The 20227-nt window shown below is 50.9% G+C and overlaps 1 protein-coding gene across 8 annotated transcripts in view; it reads left to right on the forward strand.

The window, feature by feature from the left end:
• LOC144719035 (myosin-10-like) overlaps positions 1–20227 on the forward strand; it is a 79716-nt gene that overhangs the window by 5006 nt on the left and 54483 nt on the right. For 5 of the 8 annotated variants that reach the window (XM_078594775.1, XM_078594779.1, XM_078594777.1 and 2 more), the window contains exons 3-7: positions 1126–1392; positions 6570–6726; positions 12811–12838; positions 15832–15934; positions 18682–18711. In XM_078594775.1, coding sequence (XP_078450901.1) covers positions 1126–1392; positions 6570–6726; positions 12811–12838; positions 15832–15934; positions 18682–18711 — 585 coding nt within the window. The remainder of the gene's footprint in view (positions 1–1125; positions 1393–6569; positions 6727–12810; positions 12839–15831; positions 15935–18681; positions 18712–20227) is intronic. The other 3 variants (XM_078594776.1, XM_078594778.1, XM_078594782.1) reach the window with 1 other exon arrangement.

The raw sequence follows: 20227 nt of genomic DNA on the forward strand, positions 1-20227 counted from the left end.
GGAATTTCGATCTCTGGCTCAGATGTACATGCCACCAAAAGCCTGTGTGAGCAGGAAGACTTTTGTTGACTCTTTATACTAACTTTGTGGGTGCACTGTAATAATCACACGTGACATTCATGTAACGTTGCATCGATTCGTCTATTTAAAAAGGAAAATCTTACGCAGCATATGAGCATTCGGGAGTGCATTTACAAGTCAATTATCTACACGTTTTGGAAACAGTTTATTTACCTTACGTGTAGGCTAAGATAGCGAACAAAACTGTCAAACAAAACGTAAAAAAAGCCCATATAAACAAGACGGTGAGAGCGACCACCAGTCTCGCAACCAAGGGGAATAGCCTAAGAGCACGTGGTGGTATTCTACGAGGACAGATCTTGGAGGTCGCGTTTCTATTGTACTTTTCTTATGCTGTTCGTTGTGTGCGGCTGCACTTTATTTTGCGTGCGGTTGCAATTTATTTTACTTAGTCGGTGTTAGCCGCTGAGGGTACTGACAGGGTTTTTATAATTCTTGTTGTTCCATGCCCGCTGTACCATTCCAATTCTGTCGTAATGTGCACTGACCGCCTACTTTATTGAGGGGGATATTGGCTCGTAGAATATCACGATGAGATGCAGTGATGGTGGCATCACGATGAGATGCGGTAATGGTGGCATCACGATGAGATGCGCGGTGGTGGCATTACGATGAGATGCAGTGATGGTGACATCACGATGAGATGCGCAGTGGTGACATCACGATGAGATGCGCAGTGGTGGCATTACGATGAGATGCGGTGATGGTGGCATCACGATGAGATGCACGGTGGTGGCTACACGATGAGATGCGCGGTGGTGGCATCACCATGAGATGCGGCAGTAGTGGCATCACGATGAGATGCAGTGATGGTGGCATCACGATGAGATGCAGTGATGGTGGCATCACGATGAGATGCGGTGATGGTGGCATCACGATGATGGCATTTTTTGATCTTGATCCTCGGGTTAACAAATGCCTGTGGGGGCTCGTGGTGGCGTTGGGGTAGGGTGCTAAGCTGAGAGTCATGCCGCTACGGTGCGGACGGGGCCGGCGTGACCGGCGGGTAAGTTGACGATTGCGGGGCATTGTGTGCCCGGGCAGCAGGCGGACTGGACCGCCAAGCGTCTGGTGTGGGTGCCGTCGGAACGCCACGGCTTCGAGTCGGCCAGCGTGCAGGAGGAGCGCGGCGACGACGTGGTGGTGGAGCTGGCGGAGAACGGCAAGAAGGCGGTGGTGAACAAGGATGACATTCAGAAGATGAACCCGCCCAAGTTCTGCAAGGTGGAGGACATGGCGGAGCTCACATGCCTCAATGAGGCATCCGTGCTGCACAACCTCAAGGACCGATACTACTCGGGACTCATCTACGTGAGTTCGCACCCGTGCGTGCACGCGTACGTGAGTGTGTGTGTGTGGCCTGGCACAGGCGCCGTGGTGACGTCACCGTCAGTTAGTGGCGAATGGCGGGTATTGGTGTGTGTGAGCGAGCACCATTTGTGTGTGTATACAGGCAGGCAGTGTAGTGGTTCGCGCACTCCACTGCTACAAACCCGGCGACTCAAATTCAATTTCCGCTCACGACCGATAAAAATGGCAAATGTTTGAACCGGTCCTGTGGTTCCTCTAGGTCGACTCAGCCTTAAATTAGTACCTGGAACATTAGTACTGAGGAGACAAAGGTGGCCGGGTGTGGTGTTAGCCACCCAGCGTCTCGTGTGCAATGCTGGCCTTCATAGGTGCTTGCTAACAGCACTCTCCTCAATAGTCTGTTAAGGCTATACGGGGGATCTTTATCTTTGTACAGGTGTGCATGCTTGGGTGAGAGTGGGCGACCGTATCCGATGTTTTTGTGCGTACCTCCGCCCAATCGTCCCACTTCTATTCCTCTTCCCGTGACCATCCGTTCAAACTTTCAAGGCCTTCTGTCAAAGCCTCCACTTGATGGGAGGATTACTCTTCGCTGCCGCTGCTGCTCTCAATGTCTAGAATTCCCTTCCTCTGGAACTCTGAACTGCTGAGACTCTCTCCCTGCTTTAAACCTCAAATTAGCGCTGTTGGCTGCATACTGTGCAAAAGAAGTTCTACATATGTCGGCTCAAGACTTGCCTCTTTCCTTATGCGCATGACTGACTGACCGTCTCCGCTCGTTGAAGTGTCTTCAGACCTCTTGTGCATAATGTCGTCTCAATTCCTCCATTGGGCCTGTCCCATTCTACCGCTCGTTCCCGGCTCTTAAAGCAAACAAACAATCTCTTCATGCTTTCCAGACCCGTATGCTCCTCCCGCGCCGTCTACATCCAGACCGTGCTTTATCGTATTGTGTGTGTGAGAGAGTGGAGAGTGCACGCATGTGTGCGTGTTCGCACCGAATTCGATTCCCGCTCACAAATAATAACATTGGTGAATATTTTACCCGGTCCTGGGCCTCCACCAGGTCGACTCAGCCTTAAAAGGAATGCCTCTTGCAGTGTGTAATCAGCAGCAATGGGGAGACAAAGGCGGCTGGGCGGGGTGCTGGCCACCCACGCCGGTGGTGTGCAGTGCCGGCCTTAATTGGTGCTCGCTAACAGCACTTGCCTCAATCGTTTGTGATATGGCTACGTGAGGGATCGTAGTCTTTGTTCGGACACTGCACTGCGACCTACCGCAATCCATTTTTTGACCATGTTGACCAGTGGATCCTTAACTAGGCCTGGGCCACCCCACAAGGTGGACTCAACCATTTTCGATTAATGTTATCATCGGTCAGAATCCTTTGAAAATGCAGCTTCACTCATCACCATTTGCAGTTCGGACCACGTTCCCTTATCTTGTCTCTGCCTGAAGTGAAAACCGCGGTGCAGCTTGCAAACGTCGGCGTCTGGGAGGCAATGGTGTGCTCCCACGCTGGCCTTAGTACATGCTCGTTAACAGCATTTTCCGCAACAGTGTCTGACGCTAGATGGAGGATATTTGTCTTTATCTTTGCATGTGTGTTTTTGAGTGGGTTTGCGTGAGAGAGCGGAGTTTGTCTGGAGTTGGGCTAAGTGGGAGGCTCGTTTATGTGATGGGGACGGTAGTAGTGTGTGGAGGGGCGGAGGGGAGGGTTGTGGATTAGGGGTGTATTTTTGTATGGGTAGTGTGTGTTGGGAATGGGGGTTAACTCGCCTGTGGGAGTGGAATTTGGTCTGCTCTGGGAGGGAGGGAGTGTGGCGGGGGTTTGTGGGAGAGGGGGAAGGTGCACGTTTGTGTTGGCGTGTGTTTGCGTGTGTTTGCGTGTGTGCTTGAGGGGAGCGGTAGTGCAACGGTTAACGCGCTGTGCTACGAACTCTGCTACCCGAGTTCGATTCCCACGCACGGCCAACACCAGTGACGGTTATCTGAACAGGTCTTGGGCCTCCCCGAGGTCGAGTCGTCCTCAAATGAGTACCTGGTGCGGTGTGTAAACATCGCCACTGGTGAGACAATGGCGGCCGGGTGTGGTGATGGTCACCCACCCCTTCGCGTGCCGTGCCAGCCTTTATTGGTGCTTGCTAACAGCACTTGCCTCAACAGTCTGTTAAGGCTACACGGGGGATCTTTTTCTTTGTTTGTGAGTGTATGCAGGAAGTATGTGCAGGAGTGTGGTGTATCGAAGCTGTGTGCTTGGGTTGAGCTTTTCGAGCTCCTAATGCAACGTGAACAAATGAATACGCACTTTCTAAACGTTTTCAGCGGTCCGGTCCTAATCTGGCCTTGTGCGTCCTAACGAATCATTAGCGATCTTAATGAGCATGTTGTGGGATCTGCTCTTCGATTGCCATCTGACAAGTTCGCCATCGTGCCAGCATTCCACAGTAGTCCCTCACCGCCCGCACTGCCCGCACTGCCATGAGTTTACACGTCTATGGGTGAATGTGGCAACTGTTACGAAAATCACAATTTATACCAGTTCCTGCATCCGTGAACCAAAAAAAGTTAGTCTGGGTCACATAGTCGAGAGAGTCTGCTCCGTGTCTGCACTTGGTGCAATGTTTCAGCCCGATCTATGATTGATACTAAACATTGGATGATGGATTTCACGAGCAGTTAACCACCTTCTGTAACTCATTCCTTGAGAAAAAAAAACGAAGCATGCTGGCAAGGGTGCCTTGAAAGAACGCAAATTTATTCACCAAGTTGGACAAAAAAAAATACGCAGGCGATTACATTCACGAGTTTAGACATTTGTGACATAGTTAAGACGATACGTGATTTGAGTGCAACATTTTGTAGGTGCGTGGAAATTATCTTCAGGGATGTCGGTGCAAATAAACACGAATCAAAACCTAATTTTGGATACTTAATTAATAGTGCGCTGGAAGTGCTATGAGCTTTAAGCCTGGGTGTTTAAAATACCAGTTTACAGCCATGAGGTGAGCGTTAATTTCACAAATCCGCGCCGAGACTGTTCCTGCTCCACCACCAACCGCCCTGGGGCGATGGCGTTCGTTGGCGACGCTCGGCGACGTCGTCTCGAAGCGCCTCCCCGAGCGAAGCGTTGATGAGCGCGGGCAATATCTGGACGCAGTGGCGGTGCAAAGTCACTTAATCAGTGCGGCATTACGGCACAAGCACGAGATGGGGGTCGTGCAAGCGGCACCGGCACAAGAGTCCCCCCCCCCACTTCCAGATGGCGTGTGCTTGTAGGACCACGTCCCACCACGCGTGCAGCGCCAGCGTTTTTTCTGTGTGTCGCTCGGTGGCTTCCTGCCGCCTGCGAAAGACGAGCAGCAGCAGCAGCAGGAAGGAGAGTGAGACTGCGCTGATGCCGCAGCCTCGGGCAGGCGAGAGCTGGCCGCACACTTTAGGAATACGCGTCAAAGCGCGAGCGCAGGAGGATTTGTAAAATTACGGAGATTCAAATGTTACTTTGGTAGCCTGCGGAGGTGCAAACTTGGAGGCCGTAATAAAACATCAGAGTAGATTAATAATAATAGTAATGCTGTTTATCCAAGAGAGCATCACTGGGATGTTTGGCTAATTGAATTAATTTCTGGTTAACATGCCTAAAAACAACTATACTCATCGAGCAACCGTACATTATGCTTAGAGACTCGAAGTGGAGGTATAATCACACATTTATGCAACAGCAAAAACATAGTGGGGGAGTTTTGCTCTCCAATGTTTCAACGCTGCCCCGATTACCAGCGTGCAACGAAGCTGTGCTCTTGGGTCGCCGTGTCCGTCGCTGCTTATCCGCCAGAAGGAGGGTCAACCTCCTGTGACATTCCAGTGGCCAGTGAACCCTGCTAGGCCTCGCGCACTGAGCGAAGTTGGGGGGGAGGGTGGGAGGTCGGAGCGCACGGCTCGAAGCTCTTTCTCACTGCCTGTGAGAAGGAGACCGCCGTCCCGCAGACAGTTTGTGGTGTGTTTCTGCTTTCAGGCGCATCAGCGGAATTGTTTGTGGTTTTTTTTAACGTCAAGAGGATTTTCACTTCCTATAGTCTCCTACAGTCCTGAATGTAATATATATATTTAGTAGCATCATCCTTGCAGGGTCCATAACATGAGAATATGTTTTGCGGGAAGTAAAGTGGTCATCCTATGCATAAACTGGAGCACCTGCCATGAGAATGTGGAATTTCCACCATTACGTTTTCAGGGCCACCCAATGCAGATGAGCACTGTCCCCCGCATGCTCATTGCCGCATGCGGACACACTGCACGGTATTATATTTACATAGTTCTGTGGAGCGATATGTACAGTTACCCTATGTGTATGGTTTTGTTTAAGCATGCCTACCATCATTTAATGAAATCGGTCAATTATCCCAATGCAATTACCCTCTAAATAAAGAGTATTGTCACTTGCTGAGGCTTTCCTAGATAAAGAGCATTATAAACACCATTATTATAACAGCAGTACCACCCGGCCAAATGCAGGGGATATAAAACAAATATAGTAAATATGACTTAACCACATACAGTGTTCAAAATAAGCTTCATGGGGCCAATTATAATTATGTAAATATCTACTCTGATGTTTTGCTCATTTCTCCCACTTTGCCCATCCACGGGCTACCCCAGTAACATCCTCGTCTTCTTGTGACTCGTGTGTTTTGCTTGCAATCAGCAATGTTGCTCTTTGGAAAGCCGGGTCACAGTTGCACGGAGCAGTGCTGCCCCGTGGGAGTGATGTGGAGGAGGAGGTCCGGGGGAGGGGCCCCTTGACGTGTTCCCTGAATGAGACGGTCGCTCGGGCCTTGTACACTGGACTGCCAAAGCAGCACTCCGTATAATGCCTCCTGTCACACCGGTAATGCAGAGTGCACTGACCTCGGAGAAGGTTAACTGACGCTCGTTATTACAGTACATATTGACGTACCTGCTGTCTATTTTCTGATACCCAGCAAAATGCAGAATCTCACTCCTCTTAAGAGCATTGCCTGGCGCACCGCTGTTAATAATTCAACGTGATTTTTTTTTTTTTGTGGCACGGTCGTTTGCGTTCGTGAATTCATATCGCGAACGGCTATTTTGACGTAATAGTTTTTTCTGCCGATGCGCGAACGCGGCTGAGTCGAGCGTTGTCGTTGTCCGCGCAGACCTACTCGGGACTCTTCTGCGTGGTGGTGAACCCCTACAAGAACCTGCCGATCTACACGGACCAGATAATCGAGATGTACCGGGGCAAGAAGCGCCACGAGATGCCGCCCCACATCTATGCCATCACGGACTCGGCCTACCGCAGCATGCTGCAGGGTGAGCCGCTTTCCCGTCACATGCGCCGTTGCAGCACCGTTAGCCAACCGTGCCGTCCCACGCCATCCCGTGCCGTCCTGCACCCTAATAAATGGCAGTAAACCGCCGTCCCCACCTCCCCATAATCATCATCAGCAGCCACGATCAATCCACTGTTGGATCAAGGCCAACTTCAAGCGGTAGTCATTTCTCGTGGTCATGCAATACAGTAACCCTGCACCTCCTGCACACGAGCAGCATCTCATTGCTCCATCTCCTTGGTATACGTCCAATAGGGAGCACGTTCTCTCCTTTGGCTGTCAATCGACTGTTAATCTCGACCACCTGCCATAATTCCACATGTAATGATTATTATCATCAACATCACATTATTCAGTTTTGTGTGTGTGGGTGCCGGAAGTGTAAGAGTCAATTTTGAATGATTATAATTATTGTACATTACATCCTCATTTTTTGGGAACAGTTTTTTGTGTATTAGTTTGTTGTTCTTCTTCTGCACCTCCGATTAGCACAGTTGGCCATGTACGGTGGGAAAGAAGTTCTACATACATATATTCTTGGAATGGCTGGGAAGGCCATTCAAGTTGAAGTTATAGAGGTCATCAAGGCCAATGCTGTTGATGCCGTCACCACCACCACCAACAGATAACATCACCATAACTTCTTCTGCCAGATCCCAGAGCAATTGCATAGTTAACACCAGGCCTAAAAGGTCTGCTCTTTCATTCTTTCACTTTGTGTGTCCACTCCTTCTGGTTGCCCCTGGTTTACTGTAGTTTAAAATCACCATCAGCAAGCTGGCTCGTGTAGCATATTGACCTCATCGTCACGTGAACCACAAATTTAACTCGGGTGCCGTTAGGCTGCCGCATCATTGTGGACAAGTCCCCACAATGCCGTGCGAGCCTCGGCAGAATTAATAAGTGTAGGCGGCAGCCTGGTTCACTCGCTGCTTTATAAACTGTCAACTTGGGGCTGTTTTAGGTAACTTTGGTAGTGTGGAAAATTGTGTCCTTATTCGGAGTCATCGTTCTCACCCTGCTCCCCGGTGTTAAGCAGGGCAGCTGTCCTCAGCCAGCTAAGTTGTTTGAAATCCATCTGGAGGTAGTTTTTAATCGGCTGGGGAGGAAGTTGTGTTTGAAATTGACCGCACTACTGTGTACTCTTCATATACGGTAGTGTTCACCTCAGCTCTGGTCAAGCAATGTAGTCACCCCCGCCACCCCCCCACTCCTACCTTACGACCCCCCTCCCCCGCCACACTCGAGTGTGAGTCAGACCTGCAAGCCGGTTGCGGGAAGATGATGTCAGAATTTGTACATTGGGTATTCGCGCCATTGTTGTCGCGCGAGGCTGTCACACACCGCCAGCTACGTGTCCTCGCTGAGGCCTGCGCACCCGAGGGGTTTTCCTCATCGCGGCGCTCCCCAAGGCGAACGGGGGGCGGGGGCGACACGCAGTGCCACGTTGCTTGGCCGTGGGCAGCGGTGGGAATGCTTGGAATCGCGAGCGTTTGGTTGCACGAGCGCCACAGCTTACTCTCCCCCCCCCCCCCGCACGTGGCCACCTGACGTGGCTTAAGTTTCCCGGGAAGAGGGTCGCGGCTTTTGAAACGGATCACACGGGGCGGAAAGTGGTGCGCGCAGAATCTGGGCAGAGGTGTGTCGCCTGGCAACAGCTCTCCCGGCCAACCCGCCGCCACCGTGCCGCGTTTCAACCTCAACGCTGCGGATCGAAAGCTCTTCTGCTTCTCCTCTCCCCCTTCTCCTCCGCTCGACTTTGGAATTGTCCCCCTTATTCTCGCCTCCTTTCGCAAGTTCTTGTAGCCTTGCTCGATTCAAGAAATGCATTGATCTTATTGACAGTGCCGTTTTATCTTGCTGGTTTGCTTGCCGATTTGGGCCTTTGGGGGGGGGGCAGTGATTGGCAACTCATTATAAAAAGTGTACAATTAAAATGGTTGACACACGTCACACCGTGGCAGCAACATATGCTCCTGTAAATACGGTCAAACTGCCTTTAGTGTGAAATTGGTGAAAGATACCAATCCAGGGTCTTGAGACTCGGGAAGGCTTTGCTGGTTAAATATAGCACCTCAAACGTATCCTCTGTACGAATACCATTTCCTGCAGCTAATGTTCGTACGGCAGCAGATCGTTTTACACGCGGTTTTACATTTCTAACGGGAAATATGCTCGATTTTGTTGTTGTCAGCTTCGACAGCTTGCCACAGCAAAATGACGTGACACGTGTGGATGGGTGCAATACGCGGACCACTCTGTGGTCCCGCCGGGCCCCGTTTTCCTCCATCCACGGCGGCCGTGCGTGGCCGTTACGGTACTTCCCTTCCCGTTGCAGTACGCTTTTGGTTCCTCTTGGAACCACGGGGGTCTGCGCGCGGCTCGCCGACTTGACTGCTGCTCTGTGGTGCTGCTGCTGCTGCCGCCGCGGCAGCACACCTCGTACCGCGAGACGTGAACTCGTCGTATAAACACTTTTAACATTTTAACACATTGGCGGTAAGCCGGTGGTGCGCGGTGTAAAAACAGCAACATTTTCGCAATGATTATATATTTTCCTGCGATTCACAACCCCGGTCATAAAATCTTGCGGGGTGCATCAAAATCAGTTATTTTAATGTCGACGCAGTCGGAAGATGAACGTTATGAGCAGCTGAACACGTGTAGTGACATCGTTGGATGTCACTGTGTATGTCACTGTGTGAAGTGACATGCACAGTGGCTAGGGGCGGAGCGAGCCCTGTTACACAGGTTATAAGCCGGAGCTCTGAGCGGCACTGGCTGTTGTTGTCCTCAAGACTCTGTGTTCTACGCCTACGTCCGAAGACAAGTCGCCAACACGGGGACCGGGACCCAAGCTGGGGTCCCGTCCATCGTAGCTACTCCCAGTGCAGTTAGTGTAGTTAGCCTGGTGGACCACCATTATAAGTTATTATCTGGTGAAGGGGCAGTTACCCCTTTGTGTTAGTGTGTTGGTATTAATTAATGTGTTGCCTCCAAGAATACGACTTGAGTCTCCGTTTGAGCCCACTACACACGTAGCTATTTGAGTATAGCACCCAGCCTGATAACAATTGGCTACGTGTTCCAAAGGCAGATTTTATGAGGACCGGTGTATTATGATGTACCAATATACCGCCAATACGTCCCTTCCGTCCCCCCCCCCTCGTCAGAATCAGAATCTTTATTCGACTGGAGAAATCCGCGGTGAAGCTTTTTCTTTTACAGATGTCCAGTAAGGGGGGGGGGGGCGAGTCAGAAAGTTACAACAACAAACAATGCAAACAAAAACGATAGGACTGCAAAGTTTAGGAAAGGTAAAAAAATCACTAAAAATAAATAACCAACCTAAAACTATATTATTTTTATTTTACTAGGTAAAACCCACTGAGCTATTTGTTACTTTTTCGGAAGCAACCTGGCCACAACTGATAGCTCAACGAAGTGTCTTATCAGGTCCAAATTTATAGCAGCCAAATAAACCCACCCACCCCCACCTTGTTCTTTTTAAAGTTCACTCAATTATATTCTTAGGTTTTTTAGGTAAAGTCACGTAGGTTAAATATATATATATTTTTTTACCTATGTGACTTTACCGAAAAAACCTAAGAATATGAATCTTTGCAGTCACGAAAGCTTCAAATCTAGAATTCACTCAATTAGTCGCCTCGATTTTGTACGTATTGGCAACAGAAATACAAATGGCTTGTGTCTTTTTGAATTAGATTGGACAGGAAGTTGGCAGTGGGAGCAGCGTTTGTGGCAGTGAGAGCAGCATTAGTGGATGAAATCTTTTTGGCTTCACTCGCCATGGCCGTGACCTCTAGGGCTGGGCTGCCTCTGTTGGCCACAGATGCTTACGCTTAATTACTTATACCATGCAGGCAGGCCGAGGGCTCCTTAAGGCAATCGGAGTGTGCATTAACACCGTGGTATTTAGCCATGAAATCTTGAGAAATCATTTTTTGGGTTTCCGTACGATTCCTGTGCGACTTCTGTTTGGCAAGGGGGAGGGGTAATGGATGATGTGGTGGTTTCGCTGGACGCAGAAATAACGCGTCGTGTGGTCTTGGCTGTTTTTAAATTTAGGAGCATAGGTCAGTAACGTGTGTTTGCCTTCCTAGTTGTGCAATTGCATTAAGAAGTATGCCGTTGCTATGATCGGGTTACATTCCTTCATCACTGCAAATAGCCGTCCCGCACCCTCGCGTTAAACTAGGCCACCCTGTTTTTGCCTGGTCTGCTCCCTCGTCAGCGTTGCGCTTTTCCGATGTCACATTTGCCGTCGGGACGACTCAGTGGTAAGGCACAGTTACGTCTCTTTCCGCCTACCGCGGCCCGGCCAGGGCTTCGCATTAGTGTCACATGCCGGGTCTGACCATCGGTGCTAGAAGAGGCCAGGCCCAACGGACTCCGCTGACGGAGGCTTGCCGAGTGCCATGGCAGAGCCGCGCAGGCCCTTCGGCTCCGTGGAGCGAGTTTTCCTCCGCGAGCCACTCGGATCGTCAATGTTTTTTTTTATTCCTGAGATGTTTGCTGCACCAGCACTCGCTGGGGCTCCACAGCGTCCGTGCGCCCCCAAAGCTGGGCACTTGGCGGGATCTGCCCCGCAGCGTCGTCGCCACATGTGTTTCCTGACACCTCGCGCGGTCCCACGCAGCTGCAAGGGCACTTCCTCCCTCTGCCTTGGGCCCCCTGGTTCCGCCAGAGCCCCTGGTTCCTCCCTGCCCCCCCGCACCCCACAACCCCCACGTTAACCCCCCCTCTCCCCACCAACCCTCGGAGTGCCCCCACGTGCCGCCTTATATGGGCACCGCGACTCCTAAACATTCCAATAAAACTGCACGAAAGACCCAAGATGTATTCGTTTAGTGCGCGTGATGTAGTACAAACATGCTTTGCAGGAGGTCGCGTTCGTGCGATCGGTGAACGTTCACATCTGCAATCCCACCAGCCCCAAGCCGGGTTTTCTTATTGACGGTGGCAGTCTTTGTGGTTTCTCGCTTGAAGCCAAAATCGCGCACCGGTCTATAGATGTGTCTCCTGATATTAACGTTCCTGTGGATTTGTTCCGTGCGTGTATTTTTTACAGACTGCAATACAAAGAGTTTGAATAATTGTAAGAAGTGTATTTACATTTTAGGAGTGTTTGGTTTTGCAATAGAATGGCTAATGTGGCCTTCACGCGCACAATGTAAATGGCCCTTTTTTGTTTTTGCCCTATAAAGCACTTGGGAATTGTGCGTATGGAAATGACCGATCCTACAAAATACATATCGTGCATTCAAAATTTATTGCATGAATTTCAATCTTAACCCTTTCCCGTTCCGAGACGTCTGCAAGCTGCAGTGTGTGTGGGTCCCGTTCACCGCTGAGTATCAGAACGTGCAAGCGGCTCCGCATTAATATTATTTAGTGAGGCGTAGCGCTGCTGTTTTTAGCGACTGTAACGACACGACCGTACTATGATAGCTGGCACCAAACTGTGCCCACACGCCCTCCCTCATGGTCTTTTACTCCCTATTTAGTTTGGATTCGATTCGATTCCAATGACGAACGTAATCAGGAACGGCATCCGAACGGAATCGTAGGAAAAAACTAGTGACGTACGCGACGTACGTCATCGGAACGGGAAAGAGTTAATAATGAAACAACAGCATCCAGGACGCGGGAGAGGTGGGGGGGGGGGCAACGACAGCTTTTGTCGATGTAAACGAGCACATGCATGGACATCAAAAAGTAACCACGCGAACAACTTTGCTCTTTGAGTGAGGAGGCTGTTGGCCGAGCTTCTTTGCGTCAATTTTGCGGGTTCTTGCTGCAGCGGGAATTTTTGTTGCCGCTTTTGTTGCAGCGATGGTGTCTCTTCTTCTCCGGCTACCGCAAGCGATGGGGAGTATTGCTTAAAAAAATAACAAATCCTCTTTGCTGCGTTTGGCCGGATTCAACAGTTCTGCAGCCCGGGGAATGCCGCTCAGCTTCATGTGTGATGCTGATGTAACTGGCAGTGTTCGTGAACCTTGCTCTTTGACTGACGCCTGTGCCTCGCCCTGTCTCGTTTCAGATCGCGAGGACCAGTCTATCCTTTGCACGTGAGTCCCATCCATCTGCTCCACTCGATCCCGTTACAGACCCCCTTTGCGCAAACCCCTGTCTTTTATTCCGGCTATAGGTGCATGCAACGCAAAAAGATTGCCGCGCTTTCGACTCTGTGGGTACGGGCACCCGTTAAATGAAAACGAGCCCCTGGAAGGGGGGGGGGGGAAATTAACTTCATCAGTGGTGTTATTTTTTTGTAGCCCATGTGGAAAACATTGGTGAAGAAAAAAAGCATTTCAGAAAGTTGATGCAGGGAGTATTTTGTGGTTCTTCTGGCCCTCAAGGGGCTGGTGTTGTTTATGTGTCCTGGGTAGTTTTTTTATGGTTCTGCGTTGGGCAGAGCTGCTGTTTGGTTATGAATTCCATCACTGCAGGCACTAAAACAAACTGCAGTTTTTTTGTCATGATGGTGGAGTCGGGAAGCTTGTTTTCTTGATGCCCTGAGACTCCCTCTGGGTCAGAAGTTTGCTCGGCAATAAGCTCGCATTCCTGTGCATAAAAATAAAAGGGGAAAAATCTTGACATCTTCGCGCAATACAATTTGCGGCATGGACTGAGGTGACCTGGTTCTTTTTATCTTTTTTCCCCGACGGCTATCTGCTCGCGTAAATTTTTCGCGACGCACGGTTTATAATTTGCGGCGTGAAACGCCAGGAGCTGGGATGAAAATTTCCATGGAGCAGTTTGGGTCGGGTGGTGGCGGTTGCATCGCGCAGATTGTTGCTGGGACGATAATCTGGCGATTAAGCAAGCCGAAAGGCGACTTTAAACGTACCGTGATCTTGTAACTTTGCCAGCGTTTGGGAAATCGCACGCAGCAAAGCACTGCTGGGGAGGCTGCGTGTGGTGAGCGCGTGGTCGGTTGCAGCCCGCTTCTCACTCGGATTCCGATTTTAATGTTTTCGACCGTTGCAGCGCCCCACTGGGAATTCCTGCGGCCCGATTTGCCGTGGCGATAAGCTGAAAGGTCGTCGCGTGAACCGGCCTGCTCGCCTGCCCGCCTGTTTCCCGGAGCTCGCAGGACGGCGAGCGTGCACAGGCGTTGATAACCGATATCGGTGACGTCTTCACCTTGGCGTGCGGGTCCCGCATATCTGGAGTGGCTGGACATGGCTGGAATTTTTCTGTCCCAGAAAGATTGATGTTTGCTTTGGTATTTACGTGATAAATCTTTGCTTGCGTCCAGCTCTGAGACCAGTGCGGCGCGTTGATGGATTTTAAGTGTTGGTCCGCATGGCGCTTTCGCCGAAAAAGAGCTGTACGTGCTGAGCGTTTGCGGTTTGAGACTCGTTTTTGTTTAAAAGCAACTGGTGTTGGCCTCTGTAAAGGGGCGTGGGGTGGCGAGAATACACGGGACTCATTGCCGGGCTGCCAGGGGGGGTTCCAAGCTATTGCCACCACTTTCACTGTTGTCAAAAGCCAATCTCAACAGTTATCTGTTTCAACACTTAACTCGCAGAGTGCGGGTGACACGCGTTGGATTGCGTCAGCGGCTGATTGCTGTGATCCCAGAGTGGCGACTTGTGCTGCTGGCGTTAGCACATTTATGTTCTCTGGCCTTTGATTTGCTGAGAGTTGAATGTCGCTGTGCACTGATGTCAAAGTGGGTATCCCGTGCGTGGCCTGTGAACTGTATTACTCGCTCACGTTTCTGAGTTACCCTGATAAAAGGCCGGTGTTATAAATCAGACGCAGTTAAATATTTTGTCAGTTTGGGGACCGTGTGGAATTTAAACTTTTCTCATCCTGACCGATGTGAAACTCTGAGAATAACGTTGAACAGGTTTGCTTGTGTTAAACGTAACCACACCACCGTTAAATTACATTTCACGGAGCCCTGTGTTCCGTCGTGGGCATTGTGACCTGCGCTCGTTGTCGAGCAACTTAACAAACCGTTTGTGCCCCTCCCCCGTAACTCCACGATTGGGGGTCATGATTCAACCGTATCCTGTTCCCTTTCCTCTCTGGCGCATGCCACAAAATATGCTAAACTATAAACTATCGTTTATTGTTACCGGGTAAGCCTCACTGAGCTGAATGTGCCCTTTTTCAGAAGCGATCAGGCCCCAAATGATCGCTCAACGAAGTCGCTCATGTGGACATTAATAGCAGCCAAATAATCTAAATGCATGTTTCTAAATGTGGTGGGAAAACCGGAGGACCCGGATAAAAATCCCCGCGACCACGGGAGAGAGAGACATGTCAACTCCACATATACAGGCGTTGGGGTTGGGATTGAACCCATACCGAGGGAGTTAACATCTCGCCACCGCGGATAATTTTTACAGCGGTATTATTTTTAATTAACGCATCATAATCAATATCAGTAGCCATGATATATCCACTGTTGGATGAAGGTCAAGCTGTCATAATTTTTCATGGTCATGCAATACAACCCTGCAGCTCCTGCACACGAGCTGCGTCTCATTGCCCCATCTCCTTTGTGGACGTACAATCGGGGGCACGTTCTCTCCTTTGGCTGCCAATCGACCGTTAATCTCGACTATCGGCCATCATCCCAAATCTGATTATTATCATCATAATAAAAAATATATATGAAGAGGAATTTATAGATTTTTAGGCACATTATTCAGTTGTGTGTGTGTGTGTGCATGCCGGAAGGGTAAGAATCCATTTGAAATTACCGTATCGTACGTCGCATCCTCATTTCTTTAGAACCGATTTTTGTGTTTAGTTTGTTTACCTTCCCCTGCACCTCCTAATTAGCACGGTTAACTACGTACGGTGCGAAAGAAGTTCAACATACATACACATCCGCATTCATGCATTCTGCAGCGAGCATGGCTGTGCCAGTCCTTGAATAGCGTAGGGCGAGAAGCGTTTAAACCCAACGTCCCTCTCCCCTTCAGATTGGCAGAGTAGTCCTTGTGCCAGGGCCGAGTTTGCCCGACTTAGGAGAGCAGTCGTTCACGCCTGACTCCTCTCTCTCTCTCTCTCCGATTGGCTGGGGGCTTTGCGCGTGCAGGGGCGAGTCGGGCGCCGGCAAGACGGAGAACACGAAGAAGGTGATCCAGTACCTGGCGCATGTCGCGTCGTCCCCCCGGGGACGCAAGGACCACACCGCTCCGGTCAGTGTCTCTCCCCCACCCTGCCCCCCCCACCCTGCCCCCCCCCCCCCGCTCCGGATCCACCTGCCGGATCCGATACCAGCACCCGTGCCCCACGCGCTCCCGGTAGGCGAACGCTTGCAGAGAATGCTGGGCGCTTCCCCTTTGAATATCTGGGGCACGGCTGCGCTTTGTTTATATTCACTTATTGTTGGTGACCGTGAAACGGCAGTACAGCAAGTTGGTTACCGACCTGCATATGGGATATTGAATGTTATCCTTTGGTGTGGGTGGGTATTCTCCGGGTACTCCGTTGACTTCCCACGTGCAGAACGCCCCACAGCGAACTGGACAAACGTCCTGAAAACGGAGTCTAGAGGCTTGTGTCGTTGAGCGTTGAGAATCGCTGTTGGAATCCCTGGTTCCTACCCAAAATTCAATCCGATTTTCGTGTGTAACGTTTGATGGCCTCAGCACGATCACTAGAGGTTAAGCAAAACATTTTAGTTACGTCAACGTTTTTAGTTTTATGCCTCGGGCAATCGCTGTTGTGAGACTTTATCCATCAGATAGGCGCAGACATGACCTCGGAATCGTTTGCAAGATATAGGGTTGCGTAATGGAGAGGGCCAATGAAGGATGCCTGGTAAATGCCCTTAATGTCACCTTTGGGTTCATATTCTTGGTTCTTTCGGTAAAGTCACGTAACTTTACCGAAAGAACCAAGAATATGAATTCCTGCAGTCACGACAGTTTTAGGTCATATATTTCACCTTTGGGTTGTTTTACAAATGCACGTGCTCAGCTGTCATGGCAGCTCACCCCGAGTGGATAAATAAATCGGCCTTCGGGTGGCGCCACATTAGAAAAAGGCGCAGATAAAAATTGACGAAAAAATTGCCGGGGCGTAAATTTTCTTAGCGGAGACGGGAAATAATAGCGCTGACGCGGCGGCCGAGAAACATCCCCGCAAAGGTTGGGCCGCTGCTGACTGCTACCGTTTTGTACGCACGGCACGGTCCGGAGCGGTCGCGCACTAATGGTGTGAAATACAGCAGGCGGGCCTAATCGGTGTCAATATCCCCCCCGACGGTAAAATCCGACGCGGAGTTTTGAGCGCGCTGCGATTTCTCCGACGGCGTGTGAGCGAGTCGCTGCGCAGCCGCCGGCGTAAACCCACGACGGTCGTCTCCCGCATCTCGTACAGACAAGGCTCCACTCGCGCACGAACCATCGTTGAATTTTACACGGGACGGATCGCGCGGGTTGCAATGCCGAACGCGCGTCGTAGACCCTCCTCCCGCCCGACATCGTCCTCCAACAAATAAAGTTGTCACGTAAACAAACGCGCCAATTATTCGATGACTTCAGCCCAACGGTATGCATACCCCGGTGTTGAACATACCGATGTGCTGGAGCAACAACAATTGTTAAATGTTGCAGATCGCTCTCTTTAGCATACCGGTGTGCTGATGCAAAACAACCACGTTTGTCAACAGCGCATGGTTATTTATTTGGCATCCGGTATCCTTCTGTCAGCCACGGCTGTGGCTACTGGTCAAGTGCCTCAATCCAGTCTGTTGCAAGTGACTCGGAAAATATTTAGTGGGGAATTAAGACTTGCGTAATGAATTAAGAATGTGTTGCCTGGCTAACTTTTCCCTTTACAGGAGAAAGCCTCCCCTCCCCCCCTCCCCTGCTCCGTTGTTTCATAGGGCTCCGACCTTGGTTATCTTCGTTATATTGCGGTGCTAGAGGCGATGCCATTCCCCATTCTCGTGGCTTCTGCCATAGCGCACGCGGGGCATGAACTAAACTCCCAACGGTTCCCGCGGATGGTGACCAGCTGAGTCCCGAGCCTTGGAGTAATTCACGGCGGGATTTGTTTGTGATGACATTTTAAGTGCTCGTGAAGAAACGGCGACAAGGCGAATGGGATAAACGGCACGCAATTGTGGGTTACGATAAAAAAAAAATCGTAACTTTGTCCTTCGTGGGTGGCCATCTCAGCACTCCGCAGCATAATTCCAAGTAAACTACAAGAAGAGTCAAGATGCGGATGGGATTGAACGAGAAAAGATATGATGATTAAAATTTGACAATTAAGCAAGGACTATTACTCGTCGGTGGGGGGGTGGAGAACATTAAAAGTATTTTTTAATTGCTTTGTAATTGTACAGCCACGTTAAATTCTGTCAAGAGTGGCTGCAGTTTGGAACATCGGCATTTTACGCTGCATAATAGTCATTTGATTTCACACGATGGCAGGGTGGAACGGTAGCATAGTGATTTGCACACAGTAGAGAACAGAGTTCGATTCCCAGCCGTGGATAATTGTACTGCTCACCAACCCGCACTGCCCAGCTTGGCGAAGTACGGGAAAGCGACCTCCACAGCATACAGACCCCCTCGTGCAGCAGTGCGTGTGTGGCGCAGGAGTAAACGCGCGCGCGCGGCCTCCGATACTACCGGCGCTGCTGCCTACTACGCCCGAGGAGCGCAAGTGAGCGGCTTCGCGTGACAGCTGTTGTCGGATAGAAAAGCAAGAGGAGTGAAAGCCAAGCTGGCTGCGGCTGGTTTGGCGTGGAACAGGCTGTGCCGGGAAGGGGGAGGGCACAGAGGGCGTTCACGCGGCATGAAGGACAGTCCCTGAGCTGCGCTGGACGGTCCGGCGCTCCGGCTCGCTCTGATATCTAACCCCCCCCCCTCTCCTTCCCTCCCCTCCTTCCCTCCCTGTCTCGGCAACGCGTGTTTTGGAATCGCCGCAGCCGGAGTCCCCGAGGCCTCTCAAGTCTCAGGCAAGTGTTTCTTTGTTGCTAATTGCTGCGAAGGCTCATGGTGCACCCCGCTGGCGGTGCTCGTGATCAAAGCTGTTGGTGGTGCCCCCCACCACCCCCCTCCCCCACCCCTTACCCCGCCATGCTCCTGGCCGATGCTCGACTCCAACGGTCATTCCGGGCCGGGCTCGAACTCTCCTCGTTTGACGTCTGACAAAGAAGTGGTTCTCGTTTTCCCCGTGTCCATTCCGCCCTCCACTCGAAGCACAGCTCTTGGTTAATCTTAACACAATTAGCAATTCCCGTTAGGGTCGTGGAACGTGATGCAGAGAGAGAGTTCTTGGCCTTGCCACCTTACTTCGGCCGCTCACTCCCGATGAGCCTCATTGCTTTCTCTGCAGCTCGGCGCGAATGGTGCCCCATTTTCTTGATCGTGGTGCAACGAGGGGTGGGGTGTGTTGGCCTACCTGACCAGGATTTGAACTCGTAGCCCTCCAGCTGCGAGTCGTGTGATTCGCTACCACGTCACCGGGCCAGTATATTGTGGAGACATGACAAACAATTCGGAAAAGAATTGGCAAATTTCCCAGGCATAACGTTTCTGAAAAGAGATCGTTTAGGCTGTCCTGAGTAAATAAAGTATTATTAATGTTTATGAATCGTAAAAGTTTGGAGAGCGTTCAAAGTTATCGACCTGTGTTTTTTTTTCACATTGGCTCTGGAACATGGTTTTCCTTGCGGCGCATAATGTCCTAGCTCGGGCGATCGTGAAACGCGGCCGTGATTTACGGCGTTCGTCTCGCCAGATCACCACGGCCGCCTCTACCTCCCCGCGTGTTCGCCGCTCGCTTCGCCGACTCGGGCGCCGTTTCAAGGCCGCACGACCCCAATCTCTTCGTTAGAAATCCCTTTGAAACACCCATCCGATTTTCTCCTCGAGTGGACGTGACCCCCATCACCAGTGCAATTTATACGTGGCCTCATCCTCCTCGTCCTCCTCCCGGTTTGCGCCCGCCGAATCGCTGGTTGGGCAGCCACACCGGAAGCGTGCATGGTGTATTTTTAACGGCGAAACTTCCTCCCGTGGTGCCGCGGAGATGCGAGGCGAGGAGGAAGCGCGCAGACCGGCGTGTGTGTTTGTGAGCGCACGTCCACTGCTTGACGGACGTGGGACAGCTGCCCCCGCCCCCCACCGCGCCAAACAGCTGCGTAGGCGGAGCATGGTGGCGCTGTCCTCCGCGGGCATTCCTGCATGGCACGCAGGCGCTCCACACAGAAGCGCATTGATTCACTTTGAAAACGTTGGTCCCGCTTTTTGGCTGTTTTTTTCTTACTCAAACCGTTAATCGCGGGCCCCCAGTTTTATCCCAATGGTGCTATTGGTGTCAAATGACTCGGTTGGTATGAAACGTAACAATTATACGTAACACTCGTCGCCCCCCAACTGTGAAAAACTTAGCAGGACCCTCGTCACAGGCGGTTCCTGAGACTCAGTGAGGCTTTCTTGAGTAAGCGATGTAGTAATAAATAATTAACG

Source organism: Lampetra planeri, chromosome 5, assembly GCF_965212315.1.
Source record: "Lampetra planeri chromosome 5, kcLamPlan1.2.h2, whole genome shotgun sequence".
Classification (NCBI taxonomy): domain Eukaryota; kingdom Metazoa; phylum Chordata; class Hyperoartia; order Petromyzontiformes; family Petromyzontidae; genus Lampetra; species Lampetra planeri.